The 17,370-nt window shown below is 28.3% G+C and overlaps 2 protein-coding genes across 3 annotated transcripts in view; one reads left to right on the top strand and one right to left on the bottom strand.

Moving 5' to 3' along the window:
• LOC139426460 (uncharacterized) overlaps positions 1-423 on the top strand; it is a 125,009-nt gene extending 124,586 nt beyond the window's left edge. For both annotated transcript variants that reach the window (XM_071185447.1, XM_071185446.1), the window contains exon 4: positions 171-423. In XM_071185447.1, coding sequence (XP_071041548.1) covers positions 171-401 — 231 coding nt within the window. In that variant the 3' untranslated portion in view covers positions 402-423. The remainder of the gene's footprint in view (positions 1-170) is intronic.
• The window catches only part of LOC107445751 (Myosin 10A), a 281,182-nt gene that overhangs the window by 31,493 nt on the left and 232,319 nt on the right, over positions 1-17,370 (bottom strand). The window contains exons 46-47 of the mRNA XM_071185451.1: positions 7,111-7,214; positions 1,995-2,147 (exon numbers count right to left, since the gene is read on the bottom strand). Of these exons, the coding sequence (XP_071041552.1) occupies positions 1,995-2,147; positions 7,111-7,214 (257 nt within the window). The remainder of the gene's footprint in view (positions 1-1,994; positions 2,148-7,110; positions 7,215-17,370) is intronic.

Genomic DNA, 17,370 nt, shown 5'->3' with positions numbered 1-17,370 from the left:
AATTTGAGGTGCGCTCATCTTTCTCTAATTTAAGAATTGAAGACTCTGATATAATCATTGCATTCATGATGCTGTCATGCTGGTTCACTTTTCATTTAGGCAACCTTTATACTAACACTGAATGTAATAATGAATGTAAGTTTCAATAAAGCAAATTTATATTTTCAAAGGTTAGGAGTGACGCCAAACTATTTGCGCTAGATATGGAGTTGGAAGAAAGTGACAAGAATATAAATGAAAAAATATCGGCTTGGATAAAATACAAACCGACCTTTGAAAACATCAGAAAAACTCTCCAACATGTCAGCTCTTCTCCATTATTCAAAAACAGTAAATCGAGAACCAGGACAGTTGGTACACAGATATCTAATACTAATCTTAAAATGTTTGTACCAAAATGAATAAATGATTTGGAATTTTACTTAATTAGTATCAAGAGTGTGATTTGATTTAAAAGTTAGAGAAGTACCATATTTTCCATTTTTACAATTAATTATAGGCTATAAAAACAAAGCAAGAAAGGCCGGACCTAGATTTTTTGGATCATTCCATATTATGAAAAATTCTAATAATTTATTTAAGGACCTTTCTAGTATTGGATTCTTTTCTAAACTAATTAAAAATTAATGAAAACAGACATTTTTTTCATAGTTGAAATATTTTAATTATTTTAAAACTGGAATACAAGTCATCAGAAATTTATGTATTTAAAAAAAAAAACATACATTTTTGTAGATTAAACTGAAAATAATACGAAACTATTGACAGTGTTATGAAATTATCGACAATTTAATGAAGAATCGAATATTGAGTGTGCTAAGAAAGTCACTCAGTGGCCAATCAATTAGATCGTAGTTTCTAGTGATTTTCAAAAATACGCAATAATTTCCAAGAATAAAAATTCTCAATGATTTGAGACTGGGTAGTAGTGAATCTAGATGCTAATACGCAATTTTGTACCAGAAATACTCAATAGGATTGAGATCTGGGGATTGCGGGGGCCAACGCAACAAAACGAGGACAGCGAGGAGAGTACATGCACCAAAAAAATAAACGGATCACCCTACATAACTTTTAATATAATGATTGATTCTTCACATTCTAGAACTCATTTTTAATGGTTTAAAGGGATTACCTCAAATATGATAATTAGTGCAGACGGTGTTTCAAGTTACGAAATCAGACACAGAAAAGTATTTTCTCGGAATAAACATACCTTTTTTCCCAACGGTTTTGGATTTTTGACCCTCAAAATAAAGGGAGTAGCCGCACTCTAGAAAACATAGTCCCAATAGTTTGGTCAGGACAGCGGTCCAAAGTTTGGACCCCGTATTGTTAATTTTACTTTTTGCGTATTTCACCATATCTCGGGAACTTTTAAACGAATTGAGGATTTTTTCGCATACTCTTGTATACAATTTGTTTATCCAAAGATAATTCCGGGCGAAATATAACTTTTAATAAATGTTTATTGTTTCTTATTTATTGCATTTAATAATGGTCGGAAAAAATTTCTATTGTAAGATACACGAATTCTTACATCATTTTAAAAAATGCAGTTTTAAATGGCAAAATTCAGCGAAAGTACGCTTTTGTGTCCGATTTCGTAACTTAAAATATCGTCTGCACTAATTAATTAGCATACTTGGGATCACCCCCTCGAACCAATAGGATTGAGTCCTAGAGCGTGAAAATCCGATTGTTAGATCAAAAGTTATTCAGGGGGGTTCGCTTATTTTTTGCGCACTGTACTTGGTCAGCAACGGTGTTTAGATGTATTGTGTTCAGAGTACCGAGCACATTAAACGTTCTAAAGCAAGCCTCGAATTTTTTTATTTTTTTATTCTACATTATTATTATTATTATTATTGGCGCTTACACAGTGAGCCAATAGCTCATTTCTAAAAAATCTAAAAAGTGGTCATAATGAATTGTGCACTTTACCAAAATAATCGAATAAAAATTGATGCATGCGCATAAATAGATATACATACCGCTTTAGATTCTACCCATGCTGGATTATCATTTTCCCTCCTCCCATCCAAAGTGCCGTTCATATGACTGTCAGGATATGAGGAAATATCATCCATGTGTGGGCCTCGCCTGTGCTTTGGTAAGTGGTTTTTCGATTGTACCAAGGTCTCCATCTGAAAGAAAAATAAAACACTATCTAGTTTTGCTGGTTATTTTTGGGTTCGTTTGATTAGTTTAGAAATGTGCACTGTTAGAAATTCGAAAGTGAGGAACTTAGGCTATCGTTCAAATATACTGCAACTTTAATACAGTGCTAAGCTGAATTAAATAATCGTACTAATAGGGGGACTGGAAAGTAATACCGTTTTGATATTCGTTATCAAGACTTTATTTTTAAACAATAATGTATTCACCCTCGTTATCAACAACCTTTCAATGCAGGTTCGAAAATGAATCGAGAAAGAAAATGAATTGGTTCTTAACACTAACAAATAATAATGCGCCGAAACGACATTACTTTTCAGTCCCCCTAATATTTAAATGTTACTTTGATTCAGTTTGAACAAGAGCTATTATAAGACTATAAGTCAAAAGCATTTTAAACAGATGCACAGAAATTTTGAAAAAAAATTTTTTTTTTTACAAGGTTTACAATTTACTTTAAAAATTCAAACTTAATTCTTAACTAATTTAGTATTCAGAAGAATTAAAATCATTTCTTGAAACAATGTTTTTTGCCTTAAAGCTTAATTTTTCGTTTAGAATTAAAGATTCTTTCTAATTTTTTCTAAATTTACATTATTCAATGAAATTAGTTTAATTTCTCATAAAATGTTCACTGTATATTAAGTGTTGTCTAACATTTTTAGCTACCAACTTTACTCGGGTTCTATACAGTAGTTCTTCAGCTATAAATTTTTAAATATTTGTTTACTTTGCTTTACTTTATCACTTTTATGAAACTTTGTAAAACTTTAACATTTTATAATATTTTGCTGAACTATTTGTAACTCAAAAAATGTGTCCAAACGCTTTATTTTATTCAAAAGAAAGTAAAAAGAATCACAGAGAAATGGAACACACATGCTTAGGAAAACGATTCTATAAAAGCTGTTTTTTGAAATAGCTTTTTAATTTTCAATTCTAAACTTCTTCCTAAGAAAAAAGGACATATAGAGCCACTTTTTGAATAATAGTTAGCAAGATTGGTTAATAGTTAGCAAGATTGGTAAAACTAAAAATTGTTTTTAACAAATTTCTTACAAATACTTGTAAGCATCTAGCATTAAATATTTCCAATAACAGGTTTTTTAGAATAAAAAATTATATTTTTATTCATTAATTTGTATACTATACTTCATTACTAGGCTATTACAGAATGGTGTTTTCAAAAACACAATTTAAATTAACTATCAGCAAATTTTAAAAAAAATGGGAAATGTTCATTTATTTTAGAGACTCTCTCCATTTAATTTTCATAACATCTTTCTTTTCGAAAAAAATATTAATAAAAAAATAAAGAATTGCTTTCATTGTTGTTAAATAATGTCAATCAGTTTGTTCATTACGCTTTAAAGAGAACTATGCTATTATGAAATGTTACGATTGCAGCAAATTGCTAACTAAAAAAAAAGTAATCGAATAATTACTATTTTAAAGAATAACGATTTCAAAAAAAACACAATGAAACAAATGATACAACTAACATTTAAAGACATTTGGTAACGATTTCTTATATTACATAATAATAAACAATGATTTTTTGACGCAATATTTGTACAAAAAATATCATTCGACGTCAAACATCAGGTGTTATTCACAAAAAATAATGCTTACATAAAAAAACATTCAAATTTCTTAAACCGTGTTTGACCAGGTGATTCTCATAACTATGCTTCGCTTCATTTGAAGGGTTCCATTTACGAGATGCAATTAGCTTTTAAATAATATAACAGATTATTGACTTAATTTACTTATTTTTGCTGTTTATGCTTGAGTCTGTTTACTTGCCGTTGTGTTTGAAGAACATAGTGGGAGAAGGTACTAATAAATGTCAGTTCTGAAAAACAAATTCTCTTGAAGAAAGACTTCTTATTTTAGTTTTAATTTAACTGTTTATGCTTAATTCTGTTTACTTGCCGTTGTGTTTGAAGAACATAGTGGGAGAAGGTACTAATAAATGTCAGTTCTGAAAAACAAATTCTCTTGAAGAAAGACTTCTTATTTTAGTTTTAATTTAACTGTTTATGCTTAATTCTGTTTACTTGCCGTTGTGTTTGAAGAACATAGTGGGAGAAGGTACTAATAAATGTCAGTTCTGAAAAACAAATTCTCTTGAAGAAAGACTTCTTATTTTAGTTTTAATTTAACTGTTTATGCTTAATTCTGTTTACTTGCCGTTGTGTTTGAAGAACATAGTGGGAGAAGGTACTAATAAATGTCAGTTCTGAAAAACAAATTCTCTTGAAGAAAGACTTCTTATTTTAGTTTTAATTTAACTGTTTATGCTTAATTCTGTTTACTTGCCGTTGTGTTTGAAGAACATAGTGGGAGAAGGTACTAATAAATGTCAGTTTTGAAAAACAAATTCTCTTGAAGAAACATTTCTTATTTTAGTTTTAATTAGCTGTTTATGCTTAATTCTGTTTACTTGCCGTTGTGTTTGAAGAACATAGTGGAAGAAGGTACTAAATGTCAGTTTTGAAAACAAATTCTCTTGAAGAAAGATTTCTTATTTTAGTTTTAATTAACTGTTTATGCTTAATTCTGTTTACTTGCCGTTGTGTTTGAAGAACATAGTGGAAGAAGGTACTAAATGTCAGTTTTGAAAAATAAATTATCTTGAAGAAAGATTTCTTATTTTAGTTTTAATTAACTGTAAAGTACTATTTAGTTCTTTGCAAAGTCCTTAAGCTTCTTAGATTACAGAGGAAGAAGGCTTTTACAATCTTGAAAAGCCAAGAGTGGAAGAATTTTCCAAATACGTTTGGAAAATGATAGACAATGAGTAACTTATTCTTAGTTAGATACGTTTGAAGAACTTAGTGGAAGAAGGTACTGAAGTGACAGTTTTAAAGAAAAAAAAATTAAAGGGCGATCTAATTTTATTTTTAACATGGTGTCAAACATCGGCGAGTCACTGAAAAAAAAAACATGTCTTTTGGTAGCAAATTAAAACACTAAGAGAGTAAATGTTATGACGCGAACAGTTTAAATGAGTGTTAGGAGTTTATTTTATTTTATATTTCTGGCATTGAACAGCCGACTCGATTCTCAGTTTATGGCTATCAATGTTCAACTTTGTAGCCATGTCATTTTGAACGCAAAACAAAGAAGACAAGGGAACTCCTGGATCAAGCATTGGAACAAACCGATATTTGTGGAAGATTTTTTGATGGAACTAACCCGCATTTGCGTTACATAGATATAAAAATCACGAAAACCTCCCATGGTAAGCCTGACAGCAAAGGGGCTCTATAATCCGTTTACCACTGAGGAAGTTTTACATCAGCACTGTGGTTGGTGTAAGCCAGTTTCGGAATTTGTATAGAGCAGCTATCACTGGGATTCGAACCCGATTACCTCATAGGAAGGAGAACGCTCTATCCTTTGAGCCATCACGGCTCAATGTTAGAGATTAAAAGATCTTGCCAATGAGGCTTGTGGACAAGAAATGAAAGGCAAGGCATAATCTAAGCCCTATTGCCAACGTATTAAATTAAAGCCAATCAACTCTCAGTCATTAAAATATCACTTATAATCTTTATCCACACGGCTCTTCATCCATAAACCTTTTTAAAGCTCATTTGCAACTGGAATGAAAAATCTTCGAATGTTTTGTGAAAATTAGTATTCTGTAAAATGTTAGGTACTATATAGTAAACCCTCAATTAACAACAGACGAGATATCCTCGATAGGGTTCTTAAACATTTTTTGTTGGTACAAAATTATTTAGTAAGTAAACACCAATAGTATTTTGTCTACAGAAAATTGCGAAACACAAGTCTGGTACTTTTCTAACCCTTCTATATGAATTACATTTATTAAATAGTAAATGGTACTAATATAAAATTAATAGTTACAGTATTTATTTCATATTGATGTTTATTGAGAGTTGAACCTTTCATAGCTGCATTACACAGTGGGCCAGCATACAAGGTTTCGTAGCCAAAATTAGAATTTCGATAAAATTTGTTTCAAAATTTGGGGTTTTTTATTTAGGGGTTTTTATGTGCAGGTAAATTGAATTCATAGTTAAAATTTTGACACACACTAAAAATACCCCCAAAAAACAAAATGGCGGCTGAAATATGGCGAGCGAAAATAAAAAAAATAATATAGTAAGTTTAAATAATTAAATATGGCATAGAAAATATAATAATTTTCGTAATTTTATATTAAAAAGGTAAAGCAAATTATATTTCCGAAGTAATATAACAAAATAATGCGAATTGATTACAAAATAACGCGAAAACATGAAGAAAAAACATAATTTTTGTTTTTCGGTATATTTAGTCCACCTTCGCAATACAAGCAAAATTGGGCAGGTTTTTTCGAAAGAAGAAACATCAAAGAAGACAACAAAAAAAAAGTTTAACTAATTACCTCGTGGAACTTTTTAGAACAAAGTTTCGAAAGTCATTCAAACATTGTAAAATGTCAAATGATTAGATATAAACTATAACTTTGTCAAGAGTATTAGCAAATCCAACAAATTGAAAAATTGTACTATAATTTCTGACTAATTACTCTGATAAAAATGTAACAGTCACGCAAAATTCCTATATATATTTCTGAAATAAAAATTTAAAAGTTACATTTAAAAAAAATTTAAGTATATTTTTCATTACATTGTACTCTCGTCAGTCCAAAAAGTAAATTATAATGTTTGGAATGATTATGAATACTTAATTTAGGCTATATTAAAACTGCCAACAAATATTTAAGTTGAAAATTTAATTTTCGACTTTTGGCCAAAGATCATGGTCTTCTGGCCCACAGTGCAATATAGCAAAGTATCACCTTTTTAAAATTTACACGAAATAACTGTCTTTAGATGTAGGAAATACTTATATTCTTTTCAGCAGTATTATTTTTTTAAAAAGAACAAAAAGAAATAAGGGAGATTACGGTACCTCTCTTCTCTGTCCACGTTTTGCTTCCTGCTTTCCCAAAGGCGCAACATATTCACAAGGGAAAATACCGGAATCTCCATTATCGAGGACACCATATAACCAACCTAAAAAAAGAACAAAAAAATAATTTTAAAACTCTTTTTCATTTGATTGATCTTCTAATTTTAAGAATTTTATAGACACTCTAGTTAGAAATCTAAAATCGAAACACTATTAGTCCATTGAATGGATTTGCACTAACTGACAATCTAACTGAATTGCTAGATATTTACAATAGCAAGATAAAGGAACAATCTAATGAATTGCTAGACAATTACTATTTCAATTTGCTAGATTGCTATTTCAAATGCACTAATAGAAACGAATTAAATGTTAAGTTTATTGGCACAAGGTTTAAAGAAGTATACAAATGCACAAACATATTATATAATTGCTATACACAATTAGAGAATTTTGTAAAATGCCCCAATAGACTAATTGCTTCAAAGAGACTTATAGAAAAATCAATTGGGGTTCACTAATCGATGCATTTTAGTCATAGGAATTAGATAATGCCGAGCCTTTTATTTTTTAATACGGAAGCTCCTCATAGGCGTATTAGTTTATAACTTAAAAATAAATTATGTAAGTTTATAAATTGATTAAATTGTCCTTTTTCAGTTTAATATTTTTTTTAAAAAATGTAAATTTTATTTCCCATAATTTGCGAAAAATTACCCTATTTCACAATTGCGTCTCAAATTTTATGTTAATGCAAGTCTGCACAGAATATTGTTCTTAAAAGACTTAGTTTTTATTAAATCTGAAATTATTTCTAGGAAAAAAAAGACAAAATTAATTAAAATTACAATCGTATTGTTTTTGATTTTAGACTTTTATCTGTTTAAAGTTTATTGAACTCAGAATTTAATGATAACAAAGGTGGCAGTTACAGTTAAAAGAAGATTTAAGGAACAAAAAATAATCTATATCAAACATTTTCAATTTTAAGAGACTCCTAGTTAGCGGAAGTTCCAAAGTCCAGGCTTATCATATTATGGATTTAATTCAATACTTTTTAAAAATAGTTATCACAAATCAACATTAATTTCATTTAAGCATAACGATTATGATTTAAAGAATTCAAATTCGTTGAAGCTAGCTTAACAATATTTGTAAAATTAAACAATAGCTTTTAATTACTAATTTTCACTCTAAATTAGTTCTGCACAAATCAACATTAATTTCATACAAGCATAACGATTATGATTTAAAGAATTTAAATTTGTTGAAATTAACTTAAGAATATTTATAACATTAAATAACAGCTTTTAATTACTAAAATTTCCCTCTAAATTAGTTTTTCAAAACATATAATAATCATACTATATATATAATTGAATAATCTGAAAATATATTTAATGCAAGACGCTTGCTTATTAATACAAAAATTATTTACTTCTATAAAACTCCTTTTAAGATTAAAAAAATATGTTGAAATCATCACTTAAATATACAAAAAATATATATATATATTTATAACTACACACAAAGTTTATGAGTTCATTCAATAAAAATTCAGTGTGCAAAATTGAACCAATTTTGGTCGGAAAATAAAGTCACATTGTTTGCGGACAAATAATTAAACATAAATAAACATTTTAGAGCTGATTTCCCACTCTAGCTATACGAATATGACCTTCCCATCTACAAGGTCGTTGAAAAGCATTAGCTTTACGTATTTATCCCAGACACTTTTTTGGACGTCATATAATAAAAAAAGACGTCGTAATTTCAGTGCGAACACTTCGCGCTTAACAATTCGATCTTCGTTTATGAATTATTCATATACATTCCTTAGATTCTGATACGAACGAGAATTATTATTTTTTGATTTGACATGAAAATTATTAAAAATTTTTTTTAAACAAACTCGAGGTGCTTTTGTCACTGAAATAGGAGACGTTTCGCATTAATCAAATAATAATATCACTGTGTGAATATTTAAAATCGATTTCCTTTTAAATTGTGATTTGTATATTGAAAATATAGATGTGAATTTTGATTATATAAACACACTAAGCGTAGAACTAAACAATGTGGAAATCACAAACAGAGGTTTATGGACATACTGCAATTTATGATCTATTATGAAGAACCTTCAACAGTTCTAAACACAGAATCAAAGAGGGAGACGCAGAGATACAGAAGAAAATTACAAACAAGTTACATCAAGAAAAAAAAGGGTAGACTAATGAGGTCTCTTTAGTTGTTGTTTGCAATTTTCTACTGAGTTTTTGTGCTTCCCTCTTTCGTCAAGTGCTGGAACACTCATGAGTGGTGATGATAGAACTGAGATTGTAGCAATTGCGTTTATGTAGCATTGCAGTTGTTTAGCTTTATTCGCATATAGCATAAAGTTGATCTTTTTTCTCTTTATATTAAGAAATTTATTAACATTTATCCTTATTTCGATTGCTAAGAAAATAAAATATGAAAAATGAGATGAAAAAAATGTGCCCTGCGAAAGTTGATCACATAGTTCACCGGAATGCGTTCTGCAATAATAACCTTAAAAGTTGTTTTTGTAGCAATACAATTTCTTAGCTTTATTCACATAAAGCATAAAGTTGACCCTTTCTTCACTTTATGTTAAGAAATTTAATCACATTCATCATTATTTCGTTTGGTAATGTATAGAAATGAGAATATAAAATGATATATAAAATGAGATGAAAAAAATTTGCTCTGTAACGTAACAATAATCCTGCAAAAGTTGACCACCTGTTTAAGTTGGCTGCAAAAACAATGCACTTCAAGTAGTCGACTTATACAGGTTCCACAGTACAAGTGCCAAACATTTTCTGACAGCTACAAAATTTTACCGTCTAATGAAATTTCGACCAACTATAGCGCTCAAGTTTTTACTAGAACTTTTTGCCAGAATATATCATTAGTTTAAATCATTTTATGGAACGGATACAAACATAATTCTTCATTTTTAATTTGACAGAGTTGCTAACTAACCACTTTCTGCGATGAATATCACAATAAAAAATTTTACCAACACAGATGTGTGCTGCTCACATTTTTCGTTCTTGGTGTGACATGTGTATTTTAAACTCTCTTGGAAAAGGTATTTTGTTTACAAATCCTTTTTTTTTTATTATTTTTATCTATACTATCAAAGAATCACAGCCTCAAAAACATTGGCAACAATTGTAGGCTGTGAATGAACATCGAGAGTTTTACTGAATTATTTATATGAGAATCGTAAAATTTTATTCAGACTATTGACGTAGTTTTGACGTTCATGCCGGTAGTCTGCAGCTGATTCCTTGTTTTGTTATTCTTGTTTGTAGCGTAAAGGCGCTATCAAAAACGCTTTAATGTGTTCTAGAACACATCAAGAATTTATTTTCCGATCAGTGCCTTGTGGCACTTTTAAGGAGCATTTCTATCTTCTTTATAACACTAATTTATTCAGTTTATATATGTTATTTTGTAGCTTAAAAGAAACTATTCGGGGTGTTCATAAGGACCGCCCTTAATTTTTTCAATTCTCACTGAAGTAAAATACTAAAGATGACACAAATTCGTATTTAAGCAAGAAAAAAAAAATCAAAACACTTTCGATGTTTGATCATTCACTAGTGAGCATGGGGGCACGAAAGCTTATCAAGGTATGAAGAAGAAAAAAAACTTTATTTTTTGTATCTTGTATTATTTTACATAATCGCTAGATTTTGGTAATATTTTGTTTTTCCTGGTCTGAATTTAATATGCTATTCCCAACGCAAATTTCTTTTTCATTTAATTTTTGACAAATATTCTAAAAACAAACAATAGAGAATTTAAGTGGCAACATTTTTTAAATTTTGTAATATTCTACATATTCACTAGATTTTGGTAATATTGTGTTTTTCCTCGTTTAAATTTAATATGCTATTCCCAACGCAAATGCCCTTTTCACTTAATTTTTGACAAAGATTCAAAAAATTGTTTTAAAAATAATGTATAATAAGTCTCAAATTATTATAATAAGTCTTAAATTATAATAAGTCTCACGCTGCTGATATGAGAATCTGAATATTCCAACTCAAACGGAGTACTTCTAAATAAACACGTTTTTTTGGATTCGCAATTAATTATTGATACTGATTTTCAGACGATGGATTTATAATTAATTACTGATATTAATTTCGTTATTATTAATATTCTCGAAAATTCCGGCAGCTAATACAATTAATTACTGATACAGACTTCGTCATGATTAATATTCAATCATCAAGATTACTTAAACGAGAAATTTTGCAATTAATTTAATTAGACGAGAACCGTGTAAAAAATGTACCTCACGAAACTTTCTCAGTTTTTGACGAAACCGTTCCTTGCATATGCTCCAAGCGAATATTTCGTCAAAGTGAGGAAATAACTACCGCCACTTCTTCGAGGAAACGAATTTCGTCGAAATAAACAAATATTTCGTCGTTCTACTTTTTTTCAATAATAATAATATTAACAATAATAATAATAATGAAACCTAACCTAATATATCTAACTTTTTTAATAATCACTTAAACGTGAGTAACTACACAACAAAGACATATAGAACAGAGATATAAATCACGCCCATGCCTAAAACAAGGTTCGAACACCGGATCTTCCTACTACAAGGCTAACTCTTTGACCACCACAGTAGCCGGTAGGCTTAATTCATCACTTTATTTTCGATTGTCCAGTTTTTATTCTAGTTTCATTCTAATTAACAATCTCAAACAATGCACTACGATGAGATTTCGTGTTGAGGAAAGATGATCACATTTTTTAGAGTTCGCGTTTAGTCATAAATCGCATGATTTCGTGACGAAATGATTCATAAAATTAACGAAATACTTCTCAAGGATTGCTGAATCGTCAAAAGTGAGAATTATATTTCCGAGAGTGCATACTTGCTTATAACAGCAATTAAATAATCTTTGTTGATATGTGAGCGAGGACTTTTTAACTCCAACTACAGTTGAGTAAAATAAATAAAGATCTAAATAGATTCAGGTATAATTTTAGTTAGATGTAAGTAGGCTAAATCTAAATTATCCTTAAACTAATTAAAGATCTCACGGAAAGAGACTGATCCTTAACTTCAGTTTCTTTCTTCCTGTTCCGACTAACATGGAAAACACAGAAGCAGACAGGAAATAATAGTGAAATTAATTAGCAATTCAAAAAAATTACACGCACGTCGCATTCTGAAGGAAATAAATTAAAACGAGAGTAAATTTGTCAGCTAAAAATAATTGTCGCAAAACACGGCAATTGTTGTTTTCAGCATGATGATCAAGATTCGATACTGTGTCATGTAACTGAAATATCGTGTCTTAAAAATAAATTTAAAAACCCATTTGTTTTATTTATGAGTTTTCTAATTTCTTTCTATGAAACTAAAATAAAAATTTTCTTTGGAATTAAAAATAATCTTTAATTAATTAAACCACGGTATAATGCGCATAATATAAATTTAGGACATTATGATGGAAATATTTAGGTTTCGAGATTTCTGTTTTTATAAAATTTTTAAAATGCAAAACAAGTTTTTTAAAAGGAATATTTAATTTTAAAAAAATTAGCAACTCGAATTAATTTTTGGATTTAAGAAGTCCTCTTTTCCATATGAAAAACAACTTTCATAACAAAAGCAATAAGTGCTTTTTTTGCTTTCATAACAAAAGCAAAAGCAATAACTAAAACAGCTAAATGCAGGCGCTCAAATTTCCGGTTTTTTCGTTTCGGGTTTTTTTTTTATGTCATTCGAGTCTGTTGTTGTTGTAGCTATATAGAACATAAAATTCTTAATGAAATCTTTTAATCCACAGCTTCCTGAATAAACTGATCTAAAACTGATTTAAACTCTCTAATTATATTAACAAAAATAACTTTATGAATTTGAGATTTATTATTATTGTAAAAACAAATGAAATTTTCGTAAATTCATTTCGATTTTTATCAGGTTAAATGGTTTTATATAATTATTATAAATGTCGAACATGAAAATAAAAGTTTAATTTTAGCTACACGACATTCGCATTTTAGTAGGTCATGAAGTTGAAGAGTTCCGGGTCACTGAGCGAAAATTGTTTAGAGAGAGTTATTGTCATTAAAAGAGACTAAAAAGTGAAAACTTTATTAAGTCATATGTTCAAAATAATAATTTTAATAATACTAATCGCACTTACAAATTTAGAAACTGCTTTAAAATTATCTAATACCATTTTCTCTTTAGCAAAGATTTTGAGGGTAGAAATTTAAAAATATAAATTTAACTCATGCATAAAATATATGAATTAAATATGAATAAATATAAAATATGAATATACAAGCGAATACAGATTTTTAACATATCTCATACTTATAGGAAAAAGCTATCTTAAAAGGGATTTGAAGTATAAAAATAAATTATCTGTTTTTTTTTTAAAAAAAGTAAAGTAAATAACTTTATTGACAATTTCTTTAATCAATGAAAATCTATTGTTAGTTTGATGTATTTAGGTTATTGGTGGTGGTTAGGTATTGGTGATGCATTTAGACAGATTTTGGATTTTATTATACACTAACGTGCGTGAAAATTGCAACAAAAGGGAAGAATTGTACAAATGAGCATGAGCAATGATGGTACACGTGCAATCACTTTGTAATTCTAATAGTTTGTTTATCTTACATCACTTTAAATTTCACGTATGTTTGGTTCAGTTGTAAGTTTGGTTTGGTTTTCAAACACATGGTAATGCTAGTAGAAGCATTAAAAATACTCATAAACAGTAATTTACGATAAATCTATGTAATTTATTAGGATAAAAACTTTTCCTCGCAGATTTTTTTTCTTCATATTTATAAATAGTGCATGGTAGAAACATATATTATTAATTAATATTTTTTATTAATTTCACGTACTTCAATAATACAAAGCTACTTAGTAAATTAATTTTTTCATAATTACATGCACCATAAATCAAAACTACTTCGTAAATTATTTTTATTTCGTAATTAAGCAATGTGAATTATACAAATCTATTTAATAAATTATTTATTTTAAAGCTCCTTTTTACAAATATTAATGTAATAAACTAACATATCAGAATTAATAAAATTATTAGCGCAAGTGCACGAAAATATTTCATAGTGACGAGAGTTTGCAGTATGTTATCGAATATTTTTAATGTCATTATTATTACATTATAATGTAACATTAGTTAATTTTAATAAACCATAAACGAAGACAAAGTATGCGATACATTAAATAAAAATGTAATTGAGATGAGCATCAGTATGCTATTTAAGAAAAAAAATTACAGTATTTTGAAAAAGAGTCGAAATAAAGAAAAAAGCGTATTTCATTTTTATTGTTTACTTCATTACTTTTTAATTCTTTTCTTATTGTTATGTACTTTGTTGGTTTGAATTCGGAAATTACTTAAAGTAAACCGAAAAAGGAGTATTTTTTTTTAATATCCTTAAATCACTAATTTTTTTTAACAGACATGCATGTCTATTTCCTTAAAATACAAAACAATATTCGAAACCTTAAGAGGAAATAAAGATAAAATAATATAAAAAGATTGATGTTTTTTTTTTTCCATTTCATTACATATTTTATTCTTAACTATTATTTTTAATTTCATTGGTTCGGGCGAGAAATTGTTGTCGTGTAAAGAACTTTTATTTCTGATACTAATTTTCTTACTAAATAAAAAAATTTAAAAATTTACAAAATTAATAACTACAGAATAAAATAAAACGTTTCTTGATTTTTGTTTCATTTTATTACTATTTTACGCTTTATTTAATTTAACTTAATTGGTTAAAAAAAGTAATCATTTTTCGGGGAATAGTAAAAAAAAAATTTTACTTTAAATTTTTATCGCAAAAAAGGGTTATTTCTTTAAAATTAGAAAAATCTAACTAAAGAAAAATAAATAAATATAAATATTTTATTTCATTTCATTACCTTGGATGAATTCTTTCACACAAGAAACCCTTTCACTAACACAGCTGCTAGGTCGCAAACGATTTTGATGAAAAGGAAGAAGCAAATCATCAAATGAAGAATATTTCATTTTTGAGTATTCCATCATGTTACTTTCACGGTTACGGTCATTTCGAAGGAGAAAACGAAACCACCACCATATTCCGCTAAAGACGAAACAACAAATGACAACAAATAACTTGCCGAACTCAGACCGGAGTGTTTTCCAACCTTTCCACCTGTTTTTTTGTTCAGTGCTTGCGACCATGAAAAGGGGAACGGGTACAAATAAAAGGTAACTTGAACTCAGCGTAGCAAACGATATTTAATGAAGTTGCAACTTATCGCTGACTGTTTTGTTTTTATTCATAAAAGCTCACTGATTTAATTTTCATTGTTACTGACAAAATGCATTTTTTTATTGAAGTTTATTGTTTTAATCACATAAATTATTTTAATTTTGATGATGATTAGTACAAGTACAAAAGTAAACAATGTACAACGGTACAAAAGTGAACCGTTAAAAAATTTATAGGTTAAACATTTTTTCTTTTTTTAGATTAACTAATTTCCCATCACAGTATTAGTGCTGATGTATGTAAAAGTAAATTATTTTTTGAGTTATACAGTATTCTAATTTTACTGCAAAAATTCTTTTCGGATTTCGTAGGAAATTTTAATACAGAAATCATTCTGATTTTAATATAATTCCGTTCGAGAATTTCAAATTAATAAAACTATTTTCGAACCATTAAAATAACTGCTTTATTTTTTGTGTTTATCTCTTCAAAGTGTTAGAAAAAACCAGTAAAAATTTACTTAATGTGTTACAAGCATAACATTAAAAAAAAAAAAATGTGAATTATATTAAGAAATCAAATACGCAGAATTTGTTGCAACAAGGAAAATATTTTTGATAATTTTTTTTTATTATTTCCATCAGGGTTTTATATAGCAAAGATTATTTTTTAAATTAAATTATTACAACATTAAACATTATCTCAAATAAATATATATTTAAACATATATATTTTCCTTCTTTTGAAGATAAATCAAGCAAAGATAATCACAAACATGAAGTTTTTTTTTGTAACATGTTAATATTTCCGATAGAATTCCTTTAAAGTTTTCTTTTTCAAACAAGATTAATAATTAGAGCATTTTAAACTTATTCACAGAAACTTTTTGGACTACTGGCTGACCTTTAGTTCCCAAACCACATTTTTATACTAATCGTAGATAAAACTTTTTTAGATCATTGATTCTACTTCATGCTTTGCACCCAATGAAGCATAATGTGACAGTTAAAAAAAATTAAGATATCGTTCAATTTAAGGAACAAATAAGTTAAAAGAACAAGAATAAGAACAAGAATAATATAGAAGAAATACAGTTTTTCACTGTAGCACCTGCATTTTATAGGAATAATACTTAACAATTTTAATTTTTTTTAACTTTTAAAATCATTTTTATTTTAATACATTGATCTAAAGCAGGGCTGTCCAACTGCAAAGAGCCCACGGGCCAGAATTCCGGTCACTGATCACCTGACGGGCCGCAGTTTGAAAAAGTTGAACAATAACCTCTTACCTCTTATACAATAACAATTAATAGTTGAATTATTAATTATAAAACAATGGAACAGAAGGATTATAAAACAATTTGCTTATATTTTAATGGGAAAACTGAGGGTGATCAGCCTGAATAAGAAATTGGCGGGCAGCACAATATGTGCTGGCGGGCTAGATGCGGCCCGCGGGCCGCCAGTTGGACAGCCCTGATCTAAAGGATTTAAAGCAGCCACTTTTAAAGACATGTTATGAAAGACATGTTTTTTTTTACTTAAATAATAATTAATGATATTCTTTATTTTTGCTTAAATAATGATAATATTACCGATATATCATGTCTTTTTTTTACTTCATTTTAGACAAGAAATCTAAAAATATGTATTCTTGCTACCTTGATCCATAATTTTCATTTGCATTGTTAATGCCATAAATGAATAAAAACTACAAAATATAACTGTCCGATTTTACTTTTTTTTTTATGATTCATAGTTTTGTTTATAATAGTAACCTACATTTCATAAACCTGTAACATAATGAACCAAAAATAAAACATTCCTAAATACAATTTTAACAATAAAAATCAAATCATTAGAATGCAAGAATTTTTTCTCAACTGACTCATTACACCTCACGAAGCACGAATCAGAAGATTTTAACTCGAAATGTAATGACATTAAACAAAGACGCAGA

Source organism: Parasteatoda tepidariorum, chromosome 9 (assembly GCF_043381705.1).
Source record: "Parasteatoda tepidariorum isolate YZ-2023 chromosome 9, CAS_Ptep_4.0, whole genome shotgun sequence".
NCBI lineage: Eukaryota > Metazoa > Arthropoda > Arachnida > Araneae > Theridiidae > Parasteatoda > Parasteatoda tepidariorum.
This window is presented reverse-complemented; position numbering and strand designations above follow the sequence as displayed.